The sequence below is a fragment of the Diceros bicornis genome, chromosome 7, assembly GCF_020826845.1.
Source record: "Diceros bicornis minor isolate mBicDic1 chromosome 7, mDicBic1.mat.cur, whole genome shotgun sequence".
In the NCBI taxonomy this organism is placed as follows: Eukaryota; Metazoa; Chordata; class Mammalia; order Perissodactyla; family Rhinocerotidae; genus Diceros; species Diceros bicornis.
The window spans coordinates 15,734,588-15,756,337 of record NC_080746.1 but is presented as its reverse complement, the minus strand read 5'-3'; the positions used below and the strand labels follow the sequence as shown (position 1 = coordinate 15,756,337).

The following is a 21,750-nucleotide window of genomic DNA, read 5'->3' as shown; positions in this document are numbered from 1 at the left end:
TGTGAAGTATTCCATGGCGTCATTATCACAGAAAAGCAGCCTCTGAGAATTAAGAATAGTCTTAATTTGCACTTCGTTAGGTTTTTCATTTACATAATGTTAGAATGCAAAGAAAATTCATACACAAAATCCACTGCTAATTTAGCATTGAAGTTCTTGTTTAAATAACCACTGAAAGGAAAAGGATTTTTCACTTAGCCCTCAGCTTAGGTGGCTGGGCAGTTTTCTGACTCTGGCATTGTGTCAAACCCCAAATGAGAATGTATTTGCCTCTGACTAGATCCGTTGGTATGATCCAAACCCTAATCATCGTTTCAATAATTTATTTGGTGTTGGAGGCTTTGATATAACTTGTTTAAGGGCTCTGAGAAAATGTATTCCTTTATGCAGGGCCTCATTAAAAGTGCTTGCAATTTTGAGTCTGGTGGGAATGATCGTTTTAACAGGTGTTAATTCAACCGATGACACCATGTAAAATTTCCAGTGTGACGGATTTAGAGATGGCAGATAGTGAGAGGCATGATCCGTCATGCCCTGTCAAAGATCCCATGCATGATAAACATGTTTCCGGTGCTGTAGCAGGAGAGGGCCAAAAGTGGCAATTTGGAGCATGTGTTGTGGTCCTGGTGAAATGGCTGATAGAAGAAGGGCTTTTCAGGCCACCCTGGCTGCACAGCACCGTAAATCACCCTGCACCGCAGTACTGACGAGAACTAGATGAGGCGCTCCATTCAAGGTTCCCCCTCCCCACACCTTGTCCTGTGCCTCTCCCGCCTCCCACTGTGGGCACCACCCTACCGATTTGCTCCCACAGCCTACCTTGCGGCCACCCTCCTATCTTGGAGCCTTTCCTCATTCTCCTCAGATACAAAAAAATAACTTCCTGTTCTTCCTGGACACAGCAATTTCAGCATCTCCCCAGTACACACACTGGAAACCACTGCTCGAAAGATTTCTCCAGTTCACCTTCCCCAAACTCACTGATCATCTTTTTTTTTTTTTTAAACACACCTCTTTCTGCTGTTAAAAGATAAACTGGGGCAAACTACAAAATTTAAGAGTTTATTTGAGCAAAAATTGACTCGAATTGGGCAGCACCAAACTGGAACTGGTTAGGAGCTCTTCCCAGACAGGAGCTGGGGAAAGACTGATATAGAGAAGGTGTAGAAGCAAAGAAAGGAAATTATTTGATTGGCTACAGCTTAAATTCTAGTTAGCTCTTTGTGTTCGATTGTCCTTAGGTTTCAATTTCTTAACCTTGAGGCATTTACAGGCTTAGGTTTGGGTTTGCTTACATAGGATGCCATGGCATTAAAGCCACTTGGATCTAATGGCCTTCTTGTTTAATTAATTTAACACTGTATTCACATATTTCTGCTATTTTTGTTTATCTGTCTTCACTTTCTTCGAGTTCCTTGTGGGTAGTGGCTGGATGCTTTACAGATACCCTATTATTTCAGTCATCGGGCAGTCGGTAAGGATTAGGTCATACATAAAAGCATGTTGTAACAGAAGGACCCACTTCTTGGCTAGGCTGCCTCGCCTGGTGCTGCCATGACCCTCAGCATCCTCTGGTGTGGACACCAGGATGGGAAATTCAGTCTCCCACGAGCAGTAATTCAAAATCGTTCTTCCTTATAGAACCAACTGTCAACAGGTCTGAGTAATGGGAGTGGGGGTAATTCCACCCCCCAGCTGTTCATTTCAACTCAGCAAGATATAACCTATTAAGTGCAAGACAGGAGAATAGACCCAAAGACCTAAGCAGGTAAGTACCAACATAATGGAAGGCAGAACATGAGCAACATCTCAAGAGAAGCATAAATCAAGGTTGCAGGGCTTCAAGGTGGTTAGGGGGAATATGGCATGTCGATGCAAAATAACCAATAACCATTCTATAGATAAGAGAAATAAGGTGAGTTTACTTGAGCCAGAGTGAAGATTATAACCCGGGGAAGGCCTTAGAAAGTGTTCCGGAGAAGCATGGTTTTCAGTACAGTCTTATATCTTTTTAGAACAAAGAATATACATTAAACACACCCAGGATACATTTTTATCAAAATTTCAAAGAGGTATTCAATTGCAAATTAGCAGGTGAACGTGACTGTGACGTCAGGAAAGGGACTAATCCAGGCGTGACCAATAGGGTGTTACCAGTAGGGTATAGGAGGGGAAGTATGCATTCTTAGGAGAGTGTATTCTTTACTTTAAAGGTCAAGCAGATGTACAGTGTATGTTTGATAGGCCATAAGTCAGGCTTTTTAGTTCAAGCCGAATCGGTTTTCAGTTTTGAACCTGAATAGTTACCCCATATACCTCAATATGTGAAAATCTCTCATCATGTTCCCCTTTTGATCAATAATCTTTTGATAGAAAGCATTGCTGATCAAAATATTCTCTCTCTGTGCCCGGGTGGTTGCTGCCTGCTCTGGGTCCATCATGTCCCTCGGTGCTATCCTTTTATTTCATTGATTTGCCCAGTTATCCACATTGGGGGGAAATAGTCAGATATAGTGAACAAGCATAGAGGTATATATTAACAGGGGAAGTGTTTCATGGGTTATGTAATTTGTCAATTATTTTTAGATTATCGCACAAACATCACGCATGTGCTTTCACATGACTTCCTATAGTTACATTGTTTATAACAACTATAGAACAAGTAATCCAACACTTCAAATGATTAGCTTAAAAAATGAATTCTTAGGCATAGCCTTAATAAGAAAAGGAGATTCATCCAGGGTTGTAAGATCGATCGACCATCTCCCATCGCTGAGCAATTGTTACTCAGCTAGTATGCCAGTCTTACAAGACTGAGTAAAGAAAACAGTAATTAGTTTGAATATTATGACTAATACAAGAATTTCAAGGAGTAATAGAAATAGGAATTGCAATTGGGTCTCAAATGGAAGCCAATATTGTAAGGGAGCCAACTAAACAAATCAAGGTCAGGTATAGGATCGCTCAAGGCATGCAGAGATGACACACTGGAAGACTCATCAGGCATAAAAACACATCATTCTATTTGAATGATATATATGTACCACCTTGGGATGCTGTAGGTATGTCTAAAGCCATTCTATTTTGAAGGGCAGCCTTTCTCATTAAAGACATTTTAGTATTTAAAAAGGTTATTCCTGCTTGACAATTATTAAGGGCTTCTGCATGGGATATGATATCCTCTAGTCCCCAAGAAGGAACAAATATAGCTAGCTGGTGGTCATACCAGTGGAACATTGAATGAGCCCATCTGGCCTCAAAGAGAAATTTGCAACACATGTTAGCTCAGTGTATCCTTCCCTGCATCCAACAGAAGCTCAGGGTGCAGTGTTTTAGCTATCCAGGCAGTAGCCAAGGCCAGATATTTGTTCCACATAACCATTGAGTTCTATTAGGAGCCATCTGATAAAGGCCATGCCTGGCCTTCGAGACCAGTCTGTTTCAAATCAATCACTGTCTTTATGTATGATAGTATTCTACAAACCTTAAATGGAACAATTATAAAATAGGTATACAGTTTAAGCATAACAATGGGTTAAATGAGGAGATTTAAGGTTGGGAATACAGGCCTGGTCCGGAGTCTTGGGACAGCTGTCTACAACAGATGTCATCTTCTTCTCATCCTGGCTTGGAGATATTTGCATTGGTCAGTGGAAGTCGGGTATCAGAAATAGGAACTGAAACCCACTCAGGTGGAAAAGCCTCTTTTTAAAACGAGAAATGTGAATCCATGAGTCCATGCCTTTTGATTCTGCAGCACATGAATTGGTTAAAAGTACCTGGTATACGCCTTTCCAACAGGGCTGCAAAGAGTCTTTTATTTGATGCCTCTTCTGATAAACAAATTCTCCAGGTCCATTATCCTTAAGGTCTGGGAGCTCTCTGTGAAAAGAATCGGCTACCAACCTCTCATCTTCCCTCCTTCCTTCCTTCCTTCCTTCCTTCCTTCCTTCCTTCCTTCCTTCCTTCTTTCCTTCCCTCCTCCCTCCCTCCCTCCCCCCCCTTTCTTTCTTTCTTTTTTTGGTGGAAAAGAAAGGGCAGTTTATTACAGCTTGCTAGCAAGGGGGAAGACGGCCAACTAATGTCTCAAAGAACGATCTTGCAGAACAAAGACTATAGGCCAATTATATACAGGGCTGGTCTCCGGGTTGGTGAGGCAGCTGGTCTCTGGGTGGGGGCATCCATCTGACCTCCAGGTGGGGGCAGACATCTGGTCTTAGTTCCTAATAGCCTTTGGTTTTATTGGATATGCATCAGAGACCAGAGCAATGCACTATACCCGATCTTTCAGTTGTCCTTGATGATGGCTATCAGCATAGACTTTCTGCCCAGGGGTCATCACATTCCTAAGGAACTCAAGAGAACAAAATTATCAGCTTACAGCAGCTGAAAGGGGCCATAAAATCCACAGAGCATGTTGAGGGGCCATAAAATCCACAGAGCATGTCTGGGCTAATCAGAGGTCATTCAAAGTTACAATAGGGGGGCCAGCCCCATGGCTTAGCGGTTAAGTGCACGCACTCCGCTACTGGCGGCCTGAGTTCGGATCTCGGGCATGCACCGATGCACCGCTTGTCTGGCCATGCTGAGGCGGCACATAAGCAACCAGAAGGATGTGCAGCTATGACATACAACTATCTACTGGGGTTTTGGGGAGGAAAAAAAAAAAAAAGGAGGAGGATTGGCAATAGATGTTAGCTCAGGGCCAGTCTTCCTCAGCAAAAAGAGGAGGATTGGCATGGATGTTAGCTCAGGGCTGATCTTCCTCACACACACACCCACACAAGTTACAATAGGGTTTCTTTTCTACAATATGGCTTCCCTTATGTCAACCTTGTGTTGAGCCGGTATCAATTCACCCCTTTTGCTGTTTGATCCCTCAATCTTGAGGGATATCTTGTTGTTCCATCTTATTGAACCAGTCTCTTGGTAAGACAGTGATGCAGGTGGGCTCCCAAAGTTAGGCCTATATTGTGGAAGCAAGTAACCAGGTAATTAATAAGACAAAAGAAAAACAAAGTTAATGGTGGGAGCAAACTATAAAGCAGTTTCTGAGTTCAGTGGGAAGCCAGTCAAAAAAATTTCCAGATGTCAGAGTCAAAGCATCTTTTGCAGTTTGAAATGTCTCTGATGATGCCATCAGGTATTCAGGTTCCTTTCTGAGTTGCTTACACAGCAACAGACATGAATCTCTCTTAAGTTTATATCAAGTCCACCAGCCTCAGTTTGTAAGGCTTCAGGAAGAAAAAGGCAGGTTCAGTTCTCACTGATTCCAAATGAAAATGATGGAAAAAACTGAAAACATTAGTTTGTAGATTTGTAGCCAGATATTTCAGGAGACTAGAATAATTCAGAATTTGGTCCAATTAACACATATAAAACAAAAAACCTAAAGACAATTAACAGCAACACCCACAAATGTGTATTCTAGTTTCTATTGAAACATAATTTTTCTCTCTAAAATCACCTTCATTTTTACCAAAGGTAGCCAAATTAAGATGAACTAGTTTGCAAAATAAGTCTAGTTTCAATAAAACTTGATTCAATTATTTACATAAGTGCAGCAAGAATAGCAACTGGTCATACAGTCTCTTTTAAATCTGCTTTACTGGAACTCTTTACAAGGAATCTCAAATTGAACTTTTAAGGCCTCTCGAGGCCAGGAAAGCCAAGCCAAGGATTTTGTCATCAGACTTTGCCTGCAATACCTACAGATTTGGGTGAATTCCTCTCTTTTCAAGGTTCCCCAAAATATTTCTAGGTTCCTCGCACCTGCCAGATAAGTGACATTCCTTACTTATCCATTAAGTGCTGCTTGGAATGCTGAACATAAGGTACCAGGCCAATATTTCCACATGACTTTATTCCATAAAGTCCAATCTTTGTCTCTCAAAAGCTGTCTTGTCATATCTGTCTATATGTTTTTTTCAAATATGATGTTCCCCTAGAAGCCTTTGTAATATAACCAATGTTTCCTGTTATAAGGAGAACAGATTCTTATTGAACTTATGCAAATGACTATATTGCCATGAAAATAACAATACTCAGTCACTAAGAGTTTCCAAATCCTGGAGGGATCAGGTAGGGAGAAAAAGATAAATGTTTCGATTCTGCTTACAAAGTTATAATTTAGCAAATTGCTATAAGCCACAGTTAGCTTGAGAGAAAAAAGTTTTCCTTAAATCTGAAAACAAAACATTAAAAAAATCAGCAATATTTCAAACAAAAGTCATAAAAATTATAATCATTCTCATCAGTTCATTCAGTCCAGTGTAATCAATTCTTGACCTTAATCTTGTTAGCAGTTTCACAAAGTCATCAGTTTTTCAGTTAGAATTCTGTGATTTCTTACCCAGTTCAGTTATATGATCTGAAAGTTTATCAGAAACCTGTATTCTAGAGTAAGCGCCAGAGTCCTTTCCATGAACTTCTCTGAAGATGAAACATATTTTGCAAAAGCATCAGAGCAAAGAAATAACTGTCTGTAAAGAACAAGACCCCAAAATGGCAAAGGACAAAGAAATTTGGTTACATACAACACTTTAAAAGAATAACCAGAACCAAACTGATAACCAGGACAGATCAGAATTTCAGTAATGTTATACAATTTCAAAATGCCTATATCAATAACATTCACCAACACAATATCATAGGTCCCCATGAAACAATGCTTAGCTATCCATTTAACCAAAGATCTTGAAAGCAAACAGAGAGACCCAAATCGTTTAAAAACTTAGAGAGACCTCAGTCTTTTTGAACATAGGAAATTATTTTAACAAAACATAGTTTTTCTGTCTTTTAGGTAGACTTACTCAAAGGTAAGGAAAAACCTTTTATAACCTCTTTATCAAGTTTGAGAAAATTATCCTTCTAAGAGAGAGAAAAAAACCAAATTCTAATTTTGCACCAGCTTACTTTTGACATTAAAACTTATTTACTTAATTGGATTTAGTTTAATGTTAGCCAATTTGACCTGTATAAAACTCCTCAAGGTTTTAGTTTCACAAACTATGTCACTTACTTTTTTACATTCAGAATTTGTCCCATGCCTTCCTTTCTTCCTTTCTAGTACTTTAGGACAAATTTATCTTTCTTAACCAACCAAATGAAATATTTCCATTCTTTGTACCTTCTTTACTGAAAATATACATCTTACTTCCCTTGTATACAGAGCTGTTTTCTTTATTAATTTTTAGTAACTTTAATCACATGTATTAATTAGAATTTTTAACCCTCATAGGCTTTGACTTCTAAGTTAAAACTAAGTAAGCAGTTATAAACTTTCTTTTACATTAGCATTCTGTGGCTTGACAAATTTATAAACACTTTTCATAATTTCTGGAAACATGTTACTTTATAGTACAATCTTTTAATAAAACACAAGACATTTTGACTAATAGACCCAAAACACCTTTTAGTTTTTCGGTAATAAGCCAAAAGTAGACAAACTTAGATACGTTTAGCAATAATGTTTCAGTATTTTATCTTATTTGAAAATGATGCAGATACTCAACAAACTTTTATCATTAACTTAATTTAGCAAAACTCTAATGTTTTAAATTACCAAAAGGAATTTGGAAGCTGTTTAAGTAAACGGACCATAAAACAAAATTATTGTACCCAAAAACTCTTACTTATTTTCATCTTTCTAAATCATTTGTTTTTCAATAAACCAGCTTTCATTTACCAAAGATTAATTTATATCATGTTAACTTGAAAGACATTTGGGTTAATTTCTATTACATTTAGAATTTATGTAAGCACTTACGTTAAGCCAATTAAACAGAGCTCTTAATTTTGACCATACCATCCGGAGGTAAAATATCACACACATATAACATACACAGACAAACACACATAAACAACAGACAGATGCAACAAAGATTTTATAGCCTCTGTTGTAAAAATTTTAGCAGTTTGTGTTTGCAAAAGCTTCTTTTCTCATTTTTTTCTTTCTTTCAGTCTTAGGCTCCTTTTATTAAGCACTTGCACAGGTCTCCAGAGTTCAGAGGGAGAGCTGGCCATTTGGAAACTGGTTGGGCTTTTAGAAACTCGATTTCCTGCTTTTCTTTTGGTTTGGTTTTGCTATAAAGTTTGAACAACATCTAAGGACAGTGTAGTGGGTCAGAAGTGTGCTGCTTGCGAGTGCTGCTCCCTAAAGAAAGGTTGTAAACACTCTCTTACGTGCCTCGGTTTTTCCTGCCAGCCATCTAAGACCGCTGTGGGGGCTCAGAGCACACGGGTGACCAACCCTATATGGGCTTCCCCGGATGAGCTGTTAATTAATTAATGTGAATGATTGTGGAGTTCCCTGTGGAACTGCTGCCCGTCTCGAGGCTCCACCTCAGACACTCCCACTAGGTTCTCAGTCACCTGAGAATGTCTTTCGGCTGGGAGCAGCTGGTGTCCCTTCTCTTCAGAGCTGAACAAGTTCAGACTCTCATTTCTCTATCAAGCAGTTTGTTCAGACTTTATAAACCCAATTCTTTTCAATTTAAAGCCAAATTAAAAAGGTCAGCCTGCCCTATTCACTCCAAAAGTTGTCCCTAGGCTCCTCTGGCCTAGGAAATTACTCCTAGGTCTCTCTTTCCTAGGAATACCCCCCCCAGGTTCCTCTGACCTAGGGTATGTACCGGTACCCCCCTTAAGATACCTGGTCTTAAGCTTTGAAACAGCTCAAATAAACTCTGGACTGTTGACTTAAAATAAAGAGGTCTGGGTTTCAGGAGAACTCACCAGGGTCACCTGAAGAATGCAGTGATCTGGGGTGTCTCAACGGGCCCAGATGCTGGTTCAGTGTAGATTCCAGGTGGTCTCTGGTGGCTTTCTCTGAAATCCTGCTGACTACACCAAATGTCGATGCAAAATAACCAATGACCATTCTATAGATAAGAGAGAGAGAAGGTGAGTTTACTTGAGCCAGAGTGAGGATTATAACCCGAGAAGGCCTTAGAAAGTGTTGTGGAGAAGCATGGTTTTCAGTACAGTCTTACATCTTTTTAGAACAAAGAACATACATTAAACACACCCAGGATACATTTTTATCAAAATTTCAAAGAGGTATCCAGTTGCAAATTAGCAGGTCAGCGTGACTGAGATGTCAGGAAAGGGACTAATCCGGGCGTTACCAATAGGGCGTTACCAATAGGGTGTAGGAGGGGAAGTGTGCATTCTTATCTTAAGAGAGTGTATTCTTTACTTTAATGGCTAAGCAGATGTACAATGTATGTTTGATAGGCCATAAGTCAGGCTTTTTAGTTCAAGCCGAATCAGTTTTGAACCTGAATATACCCCATATACCTCAATATGTGAGAACCTCTTGTCAGGCAGAATCAAGAGGCAGCCTTTTAGTTGAAGAGTAAACAATGGCCAGAGCAGGGAGCATTTTTATCTTCATTTTTCCTGGATCAGGAAAATGGAAGGAGGGTTTCTGGGGATCCTAGGTCCCTGTTAGAATGTATCCGAGAGAGGTAGGCCAAACAAGCCAGCCTGGGCATCTACCTCCCTGTCTTGCTGGCCCCAAGAGTGCTTCGGAGCGTCTGTTGAACTCAAGTGTCCCGCACTTGCGCTGAGTCTTGCCCAAGCTGCTAGATGGCCTCCAGCCACTCTAGCGCCTAAAGCTGTGCTCACCTGGTTATTGTGTTGCAAAGACTCAGGGACAGGATGTATAAGCCTTCCATATGTAATTATTCAGGGGTTTTCAAAGAATCTCCAGCTTTAGTTCCTCCCATTCACTCCAAACCCAGGAGGGAGAGACCTGTTCTTCTATATTCACAGGGAAGGAGATAATTGCCCCGCTACCCTCTGCAAATCATTGTTTAAGTCAGGAGGTCTTATCCTTGTGTCTACATAACAATAACAAACGTTACTAGGTTTTTGTGACACACACTTTGTGAGAAAGGTCTACATACTTTCTTGTTACAGAAGTTCAAGAAGCTGAGTTTCTGAAGGATCAAGGCAAGACACCCAGGGTAGGCAGTGCAACCAAAACCTGAGGCCAGCCTCTGAAACCTGTGCTTCTTCACAGATTTTGAACCAGAATCCCTCATTTGAAAATTTGAAACCAAATCCCTCATTAAATTGATCTTCTAGAAAAGGACAGAAAACAGGATTTGATTTGTGAATTCTGTAACATTACTCCCCAATTGAGCATCACATCTCAGCTAGGTGCCTGGGGGGACAGTGGCATTAAAGCAGAGCCGTGCTGAGAAAGAGTTGAGGACCTGAGCAACTCGGTTCTCTCCCTTCTGCCCTGGTTCTCACTGCCTCACTCCATCCAGGACTCAAACGCCAGCTCTTCTCCTCTCTTCCTAAGGGAGGGATCAGATGTGGTAGAAAAAGTCAGAGAACTTGGGTTTTAATCTAACTCTTATAAACTGCACAGCTTTGGGCAAGTCATGTAATCTTTTTTCTGAGTCTTAATTCTCAAACTCTGTGAGATTGGGGTGTCAATAATTCCTGCTTTGGCCCACTTCAAGGGGTTGCTGTGAGATGAAATCTGACAGATAGTACTGTTATAATACTATGCAAATGTAAATCACTGCTATGCAAAAGTAAGTTACTACTATTTCTAGAACCTCATCTTTGAATTTAATTTATTCAAGAGTGAGAACATAAGTTACTTGTTCTATGTTCTGGATGCGCCTGTATTTAAACCTCATCAGCTATCCTGGACTTTGCCTTAATTAAAGGAATTTTTGGCAACAGCAAAAGAAAGAGTTATTTCTTTGGGGCATACCTGTCTTACCCTGGCTAGTGAGGTAAATGGTAGTTACTTGACTAAAGTGGTGTGCAAGAGGGAAAAAGTTCACCACCAGGAGTTGGAGAGTCCCTTTCTGAGTTTCAGTGACTTAGAAGCCTGGTTGTGACTACGAGAGGCAGCTTTGGGAGAAAGAAGTGGAGGGCATAGAGTGGCAAGGAAAGATCTGAGATTCAACTACATTGGCCCCTTAACCACTCCCAACCCTCACTCCAGGGCAAAGAAGGGGGTCACCCCTCCCTTTCATTCATCTACATACATTCTATAAAAATTGAAGCACCCGCCATGAGCCAGGATTATGCTGGGCGCTGGGAACATAGACCTGAGGAAGACAAACCTGGTGTTGCCCTCCGCTGCTTGTAGTTTAAGAGGAAGATGAGGTGAAGTAAAGTGACCAGAGAGGAAGTATCAAAGACTGCAGGGGACTTAGAGCCTTAGAGGGAGGGGATGTAACCTAGGCTAGGTGCAGAGGGAGGCCTCTGGGAACCTGAAGGATGAATAGGAGTGGCCAGGCCAGAGGCTGGGGGGAAAGTGAGCAGACAGGTCCCAGTATTTGGGAAGGCCATGAGGGGAGAAGAGAACAACAGAAAGATGTCCAGTTAGGTTTTGGGGCTCTTCCCCCCTTCTCTTCAGGCCTGTCCTTAAATGTGACTCCATCTGAATGAAAACGTGGGACACTGTGACCTCTGGGTGACTTTTCCCTAGCCCCATCTCCAGCCCTAGGTCAGGATGGCCTAGGATGGGCAGAAGGATAGAGGAGGGCAGTTTAAAGTCTGACCATAGGCTCAAGATGTTTTTATGCACAGCTGTGAGTCTAGTATGAAATTCCTATGCATGGTGATATTCCTCGTGTTGTTGGGGTGCATGAAGAGCAAGGCCATGCAAGTTGGGGTACAGGAGGATGCAGTTCCTGCCTTCTGTTTGTCTACTTTCCCACCCCAATGCTGATGTTATTTTGGAGGCGTGGAGGAAGTGGTGGCTTGTTTACAACCCAGATCGGGTTTTGAAGCTAGGAGGAACACCCTGCTCAGTTGCACAATTCAGGTCCTACCCCTGTCCTGGGCGGCCTGGCCTGTGGCTGCTTCCATCTCATGCCCAGGTGGGTGACCTGAAGAGGGCAGGGATGATCAGGGTTGCAAGGTCTCTTTTCATTTCACATACGAAGAAATCAATGCCCACAGAGATGACCAGACAAAATCACACAGCAACTTGGTTGCAAAGCCAGGACTAGATCCAAGTCTCCAATGCCTGCATATGAAACTCCTATCTGGGGCCTTCACAATTTGCACAGTTATTTTATTTTATATACATTACCTCATCTGGTACTCTCAGTAGTCCTGTGCGATAGGTAAGGATCAAGATCCTTATTTTGCAGATGAGAAATTAAAGCTTGGAGAGGTTATTCGGCCAAGTCCCCAAAGTTAAAAAGTGAACCTTCTGACTCAGAATTCTGTGTGCTTTCCACCATGCCCTGTGGTTAAGAGGCACACTCAGTCTTGGGGTTTGCTGGTATTCCACCTGAGAATGGCTTGGAATGTGGATAATGATTCCAGAGGAGGGCTTTCAAGGAGTAAATTAACTATATTTGAGCATTCTTGCCAGTTCTCCAGCATCCAAGTTGCAAATCAAAATCATACTCAGCAAGGAGCTGGCCTGGCTCTATGAATCCTCCCCTGGAAATTGCCATCTGAACCTCCAGCCAGTGGTTTGTGTGGGAAAAGCAGCTCCCTAGCTTCAAATCCACACTTAACGGGACACGTGTCTCTGTTTTCTGCTGGGACTCTGACGATTGCCCCTGTAGAGAAGGTTCTCTACATTAAATATATGTTGAAAAAAACAATAATTGAATCATCTACAGGTGTTCTGACTTTAGCCATGTTCCTCTCATTTTCCCTTAGGGGTTAAATGGGGGTAGAGGTGTCTCTGCTGCTGGTCTCAGGAGGTCACAGGGTGGTCTTCTCCCGGTACAATGATGCTGACGACATAGCGCTGGTCTACATGTGGAGTGAGGGCTGGCAGTGGTTCAGGGCTGTCCCAGAGGATAAATGATTTGCTTGGTGGGGAGAACTGGGTGGTTCTGTGATTATGTTGAGATGGATAGAAAGACTTGAGGAGATCTGACTGAGGGAGAAAGCGGGGGTGGGAGGAGGTGGGGACTGCAGAAGCTGAGGCCAGTCCCCAGCAAGTCTTGGCATGGGGTGGGGGAGGGTGGTAGAATGCTGGATTTAGGGAGGTGAGGGGAGGCTGTCCCTCCTTTGGCAGGTTGTCACTGGTGGTGCTGGGTAAGGGAAGGGCACTCTGCTAGCTATGTGGAGAGTACTAGAGACAGCAAGGGTAGAAATCAAGCTACTGTGGTTTGTTGAGGACGAGGAGCATTTTGGGGGAGCTGAACTGACCATTCCACCCTCGCTCTAAAGCAATGGCTTGTATGCAAGGATAGAAGTACTATTTTCTTCAGCCATGCTCCCTGTGCCTTTAGTCTTATCAAAAACCAGGATCTAAGTCCAGAGCACAGGGAAACAGAAACTGAAATAGAGGAGGCCACAGTGGATAGGCCTTGGCTGCTCCCACAAATCTGCAAAAGAAATATTTACCCTGGGTGTACCTCAGCAGTTCGAAGTGCAGAAGTTTTATCCCCTTGTGGTTTAAAGAGGGTCTGGATCTTCAAGCTGAATTTAGGGTTAAAGTGTGTCTTCCCCACTCTTTGCGTGTCTGCCCCCGCTGACCGCAGCGGCTAGCTTTATACTCTTGGGTAAGGGACTTGTAGCAGTGTTAGCTGCGGGCTGAAGGGACTGGTATATATGTCCATTCTGCCGCTGTGGTAGGGTGGCTCAGCGCTTGGTCACCCCGGAGGGGTCACCAGCAAGCCACCATGCTGGGGCCCTGTGTCAGGCACAGATATTTGTATGTGCAAGCAACCATTGTGTAACTTCATGACTATCCAGGTGTGGCAAGTCCCTTGTCAATTGGACCCTTGCTTTTACTGCCTCTGTGCCGGGTGTGTGTTTACCGTGCTTGGGGCAGGGGCAGTTTAGCTCGATCAAGGGTAGTTGTTGGCGGCGGCCACTTCAAACGCGTGTTGGTGCCCAGAGTAGTTGCAACTATGGAGTTTCACAATGGGGGCGGGTTCATCTGGACTCGAATTTGGCCGCTGTGCTCTCGGCTCTCACTCAGAGGTGGGGATGCGGCCAGGGGCGGGGGTGGTGGTCGTTTGGCGGGACAGGGGGCTGTGCAGTCAGGAAAGGAGACTGGCCACGGTTTAGGACGCGCTCGGCAGGACCCGTCAGAGGAGACAACTAAGTCCAGCGAAGACGAGCGAGCCCCACGCAACTCTCGATCGCTGCAGGGTGGCCGACGAGGTGTGCCCGCCGGCGCGGAAGGGGACGCACCCTCGCGGGCGCTGGCTGCCTTGACTTCCCCATCCCTGGGCGGGGGAGGGGCCACAGTCGCCGCCGAGGCCGCCGAGCGCGGAAAGTGCGCGAAGGGGACGCGGCTGCGAGCCTCACACGTGACGGCGCCGCGCCGAGCCGAGCGGGACCCGGCGGCGGCGGTGGTGGCGGGCGCAGCGGGGCGGCCCGGAGCGGCGCGGGCGGCCTGGAGCCCCAGGAGCGGCGCGCGCGGCCCCGGCCCGGCCGCTCTCCCGGCCTCGCGCTGCACATTCTCTCCTGGCGGCGGCGCCACCTGCAGCAGCGTTCGCCCGAACATGGCGACACGGAGCAGCAGGAGGGAGTCGCGACTCCCCTTCCTATTCGCCCTGGTCGCGCTGCTGCCGCCCGGGGCTCTCTGCGAGGTCTGGACGCAGACCCTGCACGGCGGCCGCGCGCCGTTGCCCCAGGACCAGGGCTTCCTCGTGGTGCAGGGCGACCCGAGCGAGCTGCGGCTGTGGGCGCGCGAGGCTACCCGGGGGGCGGACGAGAAGCCGCTCCGGAGGCGACGGAGCGCTCCCCTGCAGCCAGAGCCCATCAAGGTGTACGGACAGGTGAGCAGTTTGCAACCCGCCTTCCTCCAGCTCCTTCCTCTCCCTGCACTTCCTCACCCCCGCATCCATCCTTTGCAGTCGCCTCCCAGGTGCAGGCACCACTGGGGACTTCCCGGCTTGCATTTGTTTTTTCCCCCCACACATGAGTACAACCGTCAGCGCTTGAATGCATTGATCTTTCCTTCTTCCTGTCGATATTAGCAAACGTGTTCCAGGTAACTCGCGGGGTGCAGTGCCTGTTTCCCCAGGGTCTGTGCACACCGGTGTAGTTTCCGGCAGGTATAGGAGGGGTGCAGCTTCATTTTACGTGTGGATAAAAAACGGATTTTCTTTAGTGTATCATCAGTTGGCAGTGGAGGCGAGCACCCTGCGGTTGCAGTACGCTTACACAGAACGTGCCACGCTTACCGTTTTTAACCTCAATTAGGGTGGGCAACCCCGAAAGCTTGGCAAAGCCAGAGGAGTATGTGTGTGTGTAAGAGCTGAATTTTTTTTGGGGGGGGTTGGAACCCCCCCCCCCAAGATATTGACTTTATGTTGAACAGGAATATCCCTTATGGCACTTGGGGATTTGAAAGACTGCAAGAATTTGGTGGGCATTATTATTCAGTAAATGATTTATTTCTATCCAGGCAATAGGTTTATTAGATCATAAGTAACATGAATTTCACTTTTATGGCCGGACTTACTGCTAGGAATTGCAAACCGAGTTTGTGTGTTTGTATCAGTGTTGGCAAAATTAATTTGACCATGTTATTGCCTCACGAGACTCCCGGTCCCGGGGTTAAGATTGACATCACAAGACCTGGCAGGTCGGTGGGGGAGAAAGAGGGGGACCCATGGAGGTGGTAAGTTGCACGATTTCTAGAGTCAAAATGTTCCCTTAAAGTAGAAATGAAAAGATTAGTCTGGGTTCTGCCTCTCTTCACCGGTTTTCCTTTAGCCGTTTCTTCAGGAAATATATAGAGTTCAACGTTCAACCCTTGGAGCCAGGAAGAACCTGGCTCTGTTGTGTCGTCTTGTTGAAGAAAGCAAAGCTGGGAAAGGTGAAGGGACCAGCCCAAGGTCACACGGGGCAGGATTGCCTGCTATTTAGTTATTGTCTGCATTGTCTCAGTGGTCGAATAGTTGCCCTGTCTTTATAAAATGCTTCTTAAATACTTCTTTTTAAATCCTATAAAATATATGTTATAAATATAATATATGTAACTGAAAGGGGGAGGGATGGTGGCGAGTAGGTGGGAGCATTTGACTTCCATCCATTATCAGCCCCTGGGCAAGAGCGTGTGCCGGTGGGCATGGAACTGCTGGTGAGTGGGGGCTGCTGGAACCTGCTGGCTCTGTTCCCTCTCGAGTCCATATCCTTGTCCCCTCCACCCCACCCCACGCCATCTGAAACTTCTTTTTTGTATTGTTGAAAAGAGGTCAGCAAGGTCCTTGCTCTCAACAGGGACTCCAGCATCCTGATGGAGAGGGAGGGGGGAAGAGAAGCTCCCTTGTTACTGAGTCTTCCCAGTCAGCCTCACTCTGCTCTGGGCTTGAATCAGCAATCTGGGGGCTGGGAGTGGGGAGCAGGGGAGACCATGCCTTCCAGAGCTCAGGTCCCCCGCAGCTAAAGTTTTAACTGAGGGAAAAGAGCTTCTTGGTCTCAAAACTATGCATACAGGTGCTATGTCTTCCTTGGGTTTGGTTTGTGAAAGCCGCTGGGGATTTGGGGCAAGTTAAAGATGAACTGGGTTCTCACTGGGAGTGACTCCGAAACGCTTTTATATTTCTGAGCCAGCCAGATTGAGTTCGGTTCAGTTGAAGGATGGAGAACTAGCAGTTGCACTCATAATGAGGAATTCCCACCAACGGTGAAGACGCGGCAGTGTGTTTTCTCTGAGGCTGCCTCCCTAGCCATTGTTCTCTGTTGCCCTGAGGTTAATAAAAGTAGGATTAACTTGAATCTTTAAGGCTTTGAGTTAGAAAGAAGGAAGAACTTCCTGGTACTGGGCTTTCTGCCACAAGCTCTATCTGGTGCAGACCCTTCAGACCACGAGCACAGGAATCAGTGACTGAAGGGGGCTTGGCAATGCCCCTCTTGGAGCTCCGGAGTAACTCACATCTATTTGGAATGACCTTTCTAGCAAGGGTGACCATTTACCGCTGCTTTCCCTGGGACAGACCTGGTTTATAAATTGTCCCTGCTGGTTATGAAAAGTGCTGCCTTCACTCTCAAAAGTGTCAGGGTGTGGAGTATAAATTGTGTGGCCATTCTATGTCTAGCCCGAAGCCAAGCTCCAATTTATACACAACTCCCGCCCCTCCCCCCCCAGCCCCTTAACTTGTAAACCTAAGGAATTGCAGTGTTTTTCCATAGTATTGCTTGAATTGAGTGTGATTCTATATAGACTTGGGGATGCAGATGAGGGCAGGGAATTTTTCATCCCTGCTTTTAGAAAACTACAATTTAAGGAGGAGATAAAGCAGATGCAAATGCTGGCATGTAAATGTACTAGACAGGAACAAGTAGCATGGACGCCGTAAACCTGCCACAACTCTACAGTGAGATGTTAGTGGGTGTCTGGTATGGGAGGGCGTGGGAGATGGAGTGATAAAGGGTCAGTGGGCTCAGACACTTTGCAGCTTCTTGCCCTCTGACCTTTGGGTGGGGTTAAGAGGATCCCTGGCAGCACAGATTAGGGCTGGAAGCAGAAGCTGCCTGATTGAAGAAGCCCTAGGGGTGATGTTAAAGCCATGAGCTTCAGGGAGAGGAGCAAGGAGGGCCTTTGCAGAGAGGCATCTGAGGAAGAGCCCTGGGCTGGAGAAAGTCGGTTCTTTCTCTGGCTCCCCTAACCTATGGAGTAAACTTGGCTTAGTTATTTTGACCACATTCATCCTCATGTTCTTCAGTGTAGGAGACTAGTTTCTGCCATGATTATTTAGAGGCAGGTTTATAACAATGAAATACGGTGATAGTGGTGAAAACAATATCAGATATTAGGACTTTTCTGCCCAAGTTCACAGTTCAGAAATTGAGCCCCTTTTAAAAAGGGCCAAGTCCAGGAATGGGGATTCCATAATTCCTGCCACACTGAATTTCTTCCTGATTTTATGTCAGCTCCGTGCCTCAGTGCCATCATGCTCGCTTTTTCCTCTGCCTGAAATGGTCTTGCCCCACTCCTGTCTTTGCCTGTGAAACCCCTGTTCCATTCATTAGCATCTAAAGAAGACCCGGTATTCGCAGGCTCCGCTGGGAAGAGTTCTTTGGAGCTGGGTTACAGCACTTCCATCTTGTGTTAGAACTGCTTGTTTCACTGTCTCACCTCCCTGTTTGCTCCTTGAGGGCGTGGATCAAGTCTTTCTCTTCTCTGTGTCCTTGGCACTTGGGAGGCCCTTCATGAATATTTGTGGACTGACTGCCCCCCTGGGAGAAGAGAGGCTTGGGGGCAGGAAGAAGATCCATGTTCTAGAAAAGGTATTTAGATCCCACAAATGGAGAGTGAAAACGAGTCAGCCCACTCGGGGGTGAGGATGAGGGTAGTGGAGCCCAGATTTTCCTGTGCTGTCCTGGGGGTTATTTTGAAAGAAAAGCTGGGATTTATTGTACAGAATCCTCCCTTTTACGGCCATCATGGTATTGCTAATGGTATTGTTTTGGAGAAAAATCCTTTGGAATGAAACACAAAGCCTAACAGGATTTACAGGTTTATTTTTCTTCCAATGAGCTCTCTCTTCATAATTCCTGCTTTTTAGAGGCCAGGGAGTATTCAGTGTCCTGATTTGAGACTGAAAATAAAGTGTCTGTTACAGCACAAGGCCTTGGGACAAAGAGCCTCCTTTGGGGGTGAAATACTGTTTAGTTTTAGATCTCTTTGGAGTAGATTCTCGCACGATGCGCTTGCTTGGGAAAGAATTGGCTAGTTGGTTCTGGAGTTAGGATGTTTGACCTGTATGCTTCCAAAATATGAGAAGGCAAAGCCTTTGCTGTTTCCCAAGTTGCCTTCTACATAGGTGAAGAGTTGCTTGGCTTGTTGGGTTGGCTCGATAAGGGATGTGACCTTGAAAAACTTCCTGGTTCCACTTGGCATCTCTTACTGTGTGCAGTTCTTTGCCCGGTCTCTAGCCACTATTTAGTTCATTAATAGCTTGTGTGTCTTGGGGCATGGTGGGTGGAGGCTTTGAGAGGTAGAAGGAATGGGAGGAAAGGGGACAGGGAGAGGAGTGAGGAGATGGAGAATTAAAGGGATGAAATGAAAAGCCATCCAATTTATTTATTTAGCCTTCAGTAGGTAATACGTTTACAAAACAAAATTTGTACAAAAGAGTACGTAGTGAGAAGTAAATTTCCCTTCCTCTTGTGGCCCCCGTTCACTCAGTGTCCCTTCCCAGTTGGCAACCACTGTCATCAGTTTTTCCTATGTCCTTCCAGAAACATTCTGTGCATATATAACAAATATGTACATAAAATTTAAAACTTGAAAGATCAGTGGTTTCTGTTACCCATAGCCACTGATTTTCATGAGTAATGAGATTAACTCTAGCTCCAAAATATATTTATAGCCTTATGACTGTCAATAGGAAGGGAGTTACCTGAACTGTCATAGTATAAAATAGGCTATTACTTTTTCTGCAGGCCAGGTGGAAGAAAACTCATTTTCATTCCACTTTGAGGATTCCTGTGGGCCAGGAGAACAGCATTATATAGCCCTCTCTTGACTTGAAAAGATGCTGGAGAGCAGTCCCCTAGAGATGTAAAGCCCAGGTTTGTGAGAATGTCAGAATGCAGAGATCATGGATCTTGGTTTTAACTCATGTTCTTTTTGAGAATGTTTTCTTTACATTCTGTAAAATGAAGTTAATGGTATGCTTAATAAATTGCTTTGAGACCTGGGATCCAGGAGAAAGAGGCTAACGGCAGCTAACATCTCAAAGCAAAAGATAGATGTAGGAACGTTTCGTTGTCATATTTTGGTTTGTTCCTCCTTAGAGATGACAGCCATCTTTGTATTGTCTTGTTTAATCCCAGGGCCAGAGATAGATGGAGCCAGGCTTGTACTGTCTACTGTGATGGACTGACACAGGAGCATTCTAATAATCTGGAGAGCAAGTAACCCCAAAAATAACTTAATTGCCTTTGCTATCTAATTATTTATTCTTTTTTTTTTAAGCGTCAGTTTACCTTCCTAATTCAGTTTTGCTTAAGTGAATATTAAAATGAGTTTGCATTCTTTGAGCAGCTGATATGCGAAATGGCTGACATAAATGTCCTCAGAGAAAGCCAGTTTGGAGTTTAGAATTTTCGACAATAATTCAGATGCAAATAATTGAGAGTTGACTGCATAGAAATATATTAAAGCTGAGGTATTACATTAACCTTTCCTCTGCTTTTTCAGATTTAGTTGTGATGGAAAGTAAAGGAAAGCTCTCTACATTTCAGTTTGAATATTCATGCATTAGTGTTTCTCCAGAAGTGGTCTGGGCTGTAGGGGTAAGGCATTCTCTTTGTTGAGCACAGAACCTTCCTGTGCATTCTCTAGGTACGCCAGAATCCATCGGCACTTGGCATATTCAGTCCAGCCACGTAGATGCAAAAATCAATTTCCCTCAGTTTAAAATGAGCCGCAGTTAATTTCGACCTAATTTATTGGTTTATCGACCTGTGAACCTTGGGCCTTCAAAGAAGTGGCATGGGCAGCCTTCTAGCATTGAAGTGGCTGATGATGCTATAAATCAGAGAAGGCAGGGTGGGCTGCCGATCAAAGTCAAGATTTGGGATTCATCCTATGATATTGTGAGACCCTCCATTTTTTATTGCAACGTGAGGAATGCTTTGTGCATTTTGGGGTCGGTTCCATAAAAATGGAACTTGATAACAGTCACGACCACAATAGTGAGTTAAAAATAATTACAAAATTCTATTGTCCACTGGGTAGTTGTTAGTAATAATAATAACATTCAGGATCATATCACTGCTACTAGTCAAGAGCCAGAAGATCCTATCTTCTTGGCCCCATAACAGATCTAATATAGGGCTATTTGATCGATCTTTCTGCGATGATGGAAATATTCTATATCTGTGCTAGCCAGTGTGTCCACTAGCCATATATGGCAGTTGAGCACTTGAAATGTGGCTGGTATGACTGAAGAACTTATTTTCTTACATTTAATTTTAATCAATTTAAATTTAAGCTTAAGTGGCCACATGTGGCCCTTGGCTACTGAGTTAGATGGTGTAGCTTTAATGGGATGTGGGAGGCCTCCTTTTCCTGGTGGTATGCAACTTCTGCTTCATCCAGGAGAGACGCTGTGGTTACAGCAAAGGCCTGCATTTGTTTCCACCACAAACAGAGGAGGGAAAGCAAGAATTGAGGGCTGTAGCCTGAACCCCAGGTTTCGGTGGCTGCTGACTGCCAAATTGAATGTCAGGACACAGTGGCCTTTCTCTTCTGGGTAGGAATGCATCAGAGGGCTGTGCAGGGTGCAGTGGATGCAGTGGTCATCTTAGGGGATGCCTCTGCACAGTTGCCTCCTTCCATCGGTGATTTGGGTGACAATGGCTGACCTCTGTGCCTTCCCTCCTGATGTGGCCTTACACAAGCAGCCCACTTGTACTGAGCTTTGCCGAGGGGGTGTGCAGACCCTGCACATCTGTTTAGCAGTGAAAGATGTAAACAATGCCTTAACAGTGGGGCCATCTGCCTACCCCTGCCCTCTGCTTCCTGTGCTCTTGTTGACTTACCTCCATGTAGCTGGGTCTGTCTTTCATCCCTGCAACCCTGCAGGCTGGCATGAAGACAAACAGTGTGGGCGTGTGGTCTTCATCACTGCATGTAACTCCCCTTCCTGGCTGCCCTTTAACTTAGCATGCCATTGCTGTTGCTGCCGCTGCATGCTCTTGGCTCGGAAAATCGGGACCCTTCATGATGATTTATCTCCAGTCCCCTGAATTAGATTAAAAACACGGCTACGGATTCTCAGAAAGGCAGGCTGATGTGATTACGTCCCAGATCTGAGTGGCAGACAAGGG

General features: G+C 44.6%; 1 protein-coding gene and 1 long non-coding RNA gene across 4 annotated transcripts in view; one reads left to right on the top strand and one right to left on the bottom strand.

Annotated features, from left to right (window-relative positions):
• LOC131408353 (uncharacterized) overlaps positions 1-9,572 on the bottom strand; it is a 29,242-nt gene extending 19,670 nt beyond the window's left edge. Inside the window, exons 1-2 of one of the 2 annotated variants that reach the window (XR_009220758.1) lie at positions 9,301-9,572; positions 8,737-8,882 (exon numbers count right to left, since the gene is read on the bottom strand). This is a non-coding gene — a long non-coding RNA (uncharacterized LOC131408353). Of the gene's footprint in view, positions 1-8,736; positions 8,916-9,300 lie in introns of those variants that run through there. The other variant, XR_009220757.1, reaches the window with a different exon arrangement.
• Positions 9,573-14,291: 4,719 nt separating this feature from the next.
• The window catches only part of SORL1 (sortilin related receptor 1), a 160,399-nt gene continuing 152,940 nt past the window's right edge, over positions 14,292-21,750 (top strand). For both annotated transcript variants that reach the window (XM_058544989.1, XM_058544988.1), the window contains exon 1: positions 14,292-14,738. In XM_058544989.1, the coding sequence (XP_058400972.1) occupies positions 14,463-14,738 (276 nt within the window). In that variant the 5' untranslated portion in view covers positions 14,292-14,462. The remainder of the gene's footprint in view (positions 14,739-21,750) is intronic.